This window comes from Schistocerca gregaria, chromosome 2 (genome assembly GCF_023897955.1).
Source record: "Schistocerca gregaria isolate iqSchGreg1 chromosome 2, iqSchGreg1.2, whole genome shotgun sequence".
Taxonomy (NCBI): domain Eukaryota; kingdom Metazoa; phylum Arthropoda; class Insecta; order Orthoptera; family Acrididae; genus Schistocerca; species Schistocerca gregaria.
This window is the reverse complement of record NC_064921.1, coordinates 601,011,547-601,017,546: the sequence shown is the minus strand read 5'-3', so window position 1 is coordinate 601,017,546 and position 6,000 is coordinate 601,011,547. Positions and strand designations below refer to the sequence as shown.

Below are 6,000 nucleotides of genomic sequence, written 5' to 3'. Positions count from 1 at the left end.
TTAAGTGAGGAGATAACGTAACAGAGGGTTTGATGAAGATGCTGGTGGAACTGTTATATAAAAGTCCACTACCAGTTAAAATACCTCTACAGGTCTGAGACATGAAAGCATGACTACAACACAGTTGGCCGTTGTGCAGTGTACAGTAAGCCATAGCCCACGAGAGCACCGACAGCGGAGCATGCACAGATAGAATTGTACGAGAGCAAGTTGGGGTGTTTGTTTCCATAAGGGAAAGAGTGATTTCGCGGTACGTGACAACAGCGTGGTAAAGTGGAGCACATGTCGTGATTCACGTGACCAAGACTGAAGTTCATTGTGCTGCTTAACGGAATATGTTTGGCGTCCATTGCTAAGAATGAAGATTTACTTCGTCTGCCAAAGAATATGCTTCAGCGCAATGGTCCAGGCTTCGGGAAAACTGTGAATTCGGTAACACCCAAGCACACAGTTAGCAGCAGTGCCTGGTAAAAATATCTGTGCACTTAATGTACCGGGAAATCGAGACACTTGTACCTTAGCGGCGGGGTAATATTAAGACATAGCTGATTCACCGATGGGATAAATCATTTGCATGCGTTTTAACAATTGAAACGAAAAATTTGTCAGGGGATGCGTGAGAGAACGCCGGGGACTATATTAGAACTAAATTTTTGTTTTAGTCCTAGTTAAATAATGGATACGAGAGTGCTGATGTGTTACTGTGTTGCATGGGTGTTATACAGCAGAATTTGCAACATCTTTGTCGTCTCTGAAGTAGCCGTTAAACTGGGCAGCTGCTCGTGGATGACCACAAAGTCGTGCTTAATCGAGTTCCTTGCCTCTTCCTACTGCTGTACTCTCAGTAACAATACTACGGATCTGCCTACTAGTAAGTAGGAGGTTATCCTCACTATAGGAAATCGTATGTTGACGAACAAGAATGTAATGGTTTTAAAGGACAAAAGACTTAGCATGATGGACGACCTTACTCCAGTGATCAGCATCCAAACGATCAGGAGTGCCCTACATTTTTCAGCACTTGCAACCAACTCTGAACCACTCTCATTTAACACGGAGGCCGGTACACACAAGAAATCCCCACTCGTACTAAACCTACAGAAATGTCTCAGTTTAGACGATGAGTCCGCAGGCGGTACAAGGGGCGTGCAGTTAAGCTGGCCACGCTTTCTCACCCTAGTTTTGCGATATTTGAGCCAGTCCGTCCTTGAACTTTTGACACTACAATCGATATTGTAAATAATTTGTACAGATTAGTTCTGAGTAATGTAAAAAGCATATTCTTTACTATAAAATGTCTTTGATCTACTGTAAAAAAATAGAGTTGTGTGAAATATTTACTCTTTGCGAGTTAAGTTCTTTGTATTATTTGGTGGGCGATAGCATTTTAATTATGTATATTATGTGTTTACTCCTTAATATGTTTAAATGATGAGATTTTTAAAAATGTGTTTGTTTATAGCAATGTATTAGCTGTTCATACCTACGGATTTTGCATTATATAAAGTGAGACCAAGAGTAATTCCCCTCTGCAACGGAAGTGTTTCGGCGCTAGCGAAAAGGTGGTATTGGCGCTCAGCCTGGGCGGCAAACGAGAGAGCACAGTGTTCAGTCGGTAGCCAGTAACCGATGAGCAAACAGTGCAGGTGCCGAGCGAGGATTACAGTACTGTAACTGAGGTGGAACGACCTCGGATGTAATTTGTGGTTGAAAGTGGTGCCCTCGCTTTTGAAAAGGCTCTAAAGGTGATGTTATCGACGCCAAGAAGAAGTAAATAGAGCTTATTAATGCCAACGAAGAGACTACGTAAGTGCCACTTGCTCGCCACCACGATTGCCCAACCACTTCATCACACATACGAAAGGTCAGAACTATATAACTGTATGAACCAGTAATTTTGTGTTTGGGTTTGTGAAATTGTAATTCTAATATTGAAAAATTGTGTTTGTACTATAAGTATGTCCTGTTCACTTATCCAAGGAGGATACTCTCCTTGTAAGTGATGAAATCCGAGTGTCCTTTGTAAAATAACTGGTTAAATTATTTATTTATCCAAGAGTGCCTGAAATTCAATAAAAAATAAATAATATGTTGTTGATTAAATTAACTGTTGCATAGACAAGGAAAGGCACTTAACGAGAGACTTATTAGAAAGTTTTAAGAGCTTCATATTGCTTTAAATGTGTGTGTCAAAGTTTGGTGCTAGTACACTTAAAGTGCTTGGTAAAAGTTATTTGTGCCATATGCAGAAAAAAGAGACTCTTTATGTCTGATCATTTTGAATCTTAACTATAAATTGAACTTAAATATGAAATCAGGCAAGAGTATTACCTGGGAAAAGTGTTTTAATGTTCATTTGCTTTAAAAAAGTGTCAGTAAAATTCACTTGCTTCACAAGTGGTGTCAAAAAGCAGTTGGTTTACGGAGGAGAGGCTGATGAAGTAGCTGTACTAGCCGAATTGCACCACAATCAACGGTTAAGCGCCCAGCAATTACACTGCGATTCCGATATGTCCATAGGCAGTATTGTCACAATACTGCACCGTCATAAGTATCATCCATACCACGTGTCACTGCATCAAGAACTCCATGGCGCCGATTTCCATAACCAGGTAGTGTTTTGTGAATGGGGACGTCAACGAATGCAAATGACCCCTACGTTCTTTGCCGAGATACTGTTTTCCCGTAAGTCTGCATCCACAAACCATGGTAGCGTTAACCAGCATAACATGCATTACTGGAGTGTAGACAATCCCCGCTGGTTACGGCAAATTAACCATCAACGTCCGTGGTCGGTTAACGTATGGTATGGCATCATAGGAAACAAACTCAGTGGCCCATATTTTATACTCGGTAGATTGAATGGATGCAAAAATCGAACGGTTTTGGAACAGTAACTACCAGTACTACTGCAAGATATCGCCCTGGACGTTCGACAACGTATGTGGTTTCAGCACGACGATTGCCCAGCGCATTACGCAACTAAAGTACGGGAGGAATTAGATCATGTTTACGCTGGTCTGTTGATCGGCGGTCCTATTAATTGGCCAGCTAGGCCGCCGGATTTGCCGTCCCGAATTTCTTTCTGTGGAGATATTTAAAAGATAAGGTGTGCCAGCAAGTGCCAACAGGCCGTGAAGACATCATCGAAGGATAACTGGTAGGTTCAGATCACTGGAGTGTCACAGATGGAAGAACTATTTTGACAACATCACAGGCTAAACCTATATCCTCAGGTACACCATCTTGGACAGCCACCTTGGAATCTAACATCATTGAGGGAGAGGGGGTGACTTGAAAACCACTTAATGTAACAATAAGGTGATTAGTGAAAAACAGATCTTTGTTCCAGAACTGTACATGGGGAGGACATGAAAAACCATTTACAAAAGACATTCTTTGTTCCAGAACTTTCGCAATTTCCAGATGCCCATGGCTGAAAAGTGGCCAACACACAACCTCTGCTTTACATGGCAATGGTGCTGCATGACAATACAGTTGATCATCACACAGCCTCCCACTCTTCATCTTCCTCGGTTTCTCCCTGTTTCTATTTCTCTCTCTCTCTCTCTCTCTCTCTCTCTCTCTCTCTCTCTCTCTCTCTCTCTCTTGCTCTCTCTCAGTCTCTGTCTCTCCCCTCCTTCCCTCTACTTCTGTCTCACTCATACCTGCCCAGTACTTCCCTCCTGCTCTATGTTTCACTGTCTCCCTCACTCTTAGCCTCACCTTGTATTTCTCTTTACTCTTCTATCCCTATTCTATTTTTCGCCTCTGACTCTTACTTCAATCTTGCCCCAACCCACTTTCTCTCCACACTGCAACCAGACCTATTACCAAAATACGTTGTGACATGATTGTAGAATACAGCTATTTTTGTGGACTATTTTGTAGTTATTTTATTGACAGTACTGGCGGTGTTTGCTTGGGAGGAAAGAACTGCCTTTCTCTCACTGGAAAGGTGCTCCACCAGTGTGATCTCTGGTTCCTGTTTGTCGACAGAAGGCGGTCAATGAGACTCATTAGGTGGGGCAAGCATCAGTAGGGAGATGAGCAGTTTAACAGAAGTGGGTCTGTTCTTTTGTTGGTTACAGCTGGCGTCTGCCCTCGCTGAGGGTAGAGACCACCCTGCAGTCACTGCCGCACTCAGAGAATAATTGAGCATGTTAAACTATGAGATCCCGTGGTGCCACCAAGCAGCATGAGAAAGTCTGTTACTTTCACTCCAAAATTTTTATGTATCCAACCGAATGAGTTAACCTCACCATTGTTGTTCGCGCCAAGATATTGATCAATTGGTGGGGCACAGCTCCAAGCCATTACCAACCTGTTGGTCATTAACGTGCATTTTGTATGTCAAGAGAGGGAAGCTTCTGCTGTATTTCCCTGTATTTTCGTGACATGAGCGATATTTTTGGTCGTCACATTGGCAACAGCATTGAGGCGTCCACTCCATGTTGAATTTTCTGGAAAGTTGGAGGTTGAGGTCGGAGACCAATATTTCTGGGCTTTTAGTCTCGTGGCCCAGTGTATGATGCTGATTGGCACGCCACAGCTGATTCTGGGGAAATGTAAGTGCCGCAGTTGTGGTAAAACGATACGTATTCTGAGCAGCTCGCAGTTTACTTGTTCTGCTACGCAATTTGTGTCGTCTCTGTAATAGAGGAGGAAATCTAGTGTGTTCTCCATAAAATATTCACTGTAATCTGGTTTTGCCCCACAGTATCAGCATCTTCTGTAATTTCTACAGAAATTTTACAGAGGTTTGCTGTCTGATCATTTTGCATGAGTTTTGTCCATCATTAAGAGCAAATAAAAATCTATTACACTCAGATCTTACTTGTATTTACAGATCATTCAATTGTCCTACAACTTTTCTATGGTTAGGTGACACAAAATAACAAATCTAACTTGTTATACACCTAAGCTGGCGCTGCTGCTACGGCCTCAGGTTCGAATCTTGCCTCGGGCATGTAAGTGTGTGATGTCCTTAGGTTAGTTAGGTTTAAGTAGTTCTAAGTCTAGGGGTCTGATGACCTCAGATGTTAAGTCCCATAGTGCTCAGTGCCATTTGAATACCTAAGTTGTTGTTCTCACTGTGACAATGTCTTCGTTGTGTACAGTGGCCAAACACAACGAACAGTAGGGAAAGAGAGACCCTACCAAGTTTCAAGGTAAACCACAAAGTGTTAGCTATACAAAGTAGGATTGTTGGAAGTTGCAGTGTAACATAGATACACAGATTTTTCAGTAGGTGTGTGTTTATTTGGTCTGTAATACAAGTGTGTCTGAGGAGCGCTGTGGTGCAGAAGCGACGTTCAGACAGTGTTGCCGGCTCGCCGGTAGACGAGCGTGTGCATCGAGTGCGCGGGCAGCGACAGCGACGCCTCTCCCAGCTGGGGGTCCGACACCACCACGGAGCGCCGCCTCTCCTGCCTGACAACACACAGACAACGGGGTCAGCGCACAGCCTACCATGCAGCCAGGGGTAATAATGGGAACTGATCTGTATAATATCTGGTTGCAAGACTCTGCTCTATGAGCCCAGTACTCTGGTGCGCCTGCAGACTCCTGCATTCCACATCGACCATCATGTTGTAGTTAGATAATAAAATATAAACAAGGGTTAATAGTTTCTGACTGTAAACGCCATTGCAATGAGTACGGCAGTGTCTGAAGCAGCGAATTTTCAAAAACGATATTATTGCAGTACTTTATCAGAAGATGTGCATATAATGAAAATAATTGCTCCCCTGATGTAAACTACAGACTTTACAATCTATCTTGTGGTTATGCTTCTGCCAATGTAAGCAAAAAATATTTTGTGTTGTTTGTATCTCTACTGTGTATATCCTGCAGCAAACTTATAACGATTTGTAACATTGTGAGTAGTCATACAGTTTTAATTATCACTTCGAAAAATCAAATTATATAACAAATATTTTCGTTTGGTTTAGGAGTCTGTCTGCAGTTGTGGTACACACTGAAATACCTGAACCACCA

General features: G+C 42.5%; 1 protein-coding gene across 1 annotated transcript in view; it reads right to left on the bottom strand.

The window, feature by feature from the left end:
- Window positions 1-5,239: 5,239 nt before the first annotated feature.
- Window positions 5,240-6,000, bottom strand: part of LOC126334545 (lysosomal acid glucosylceramidase-like) — a 144,016-nt gene continuing 143,255 nt past the window's right edge. The window contains exon 10 of the mRNA XM_049996910.1: window positions 5,240-5,433. Coding sequence (XP_049852867.1) covers window positions 5,316-5,433 — 118 coding nt within the window. The 3' untranslated portion in view covers window positions 5,240-5,315. The remainder of the gene's footprint in view (window positions 5,434-6,000) is intronic.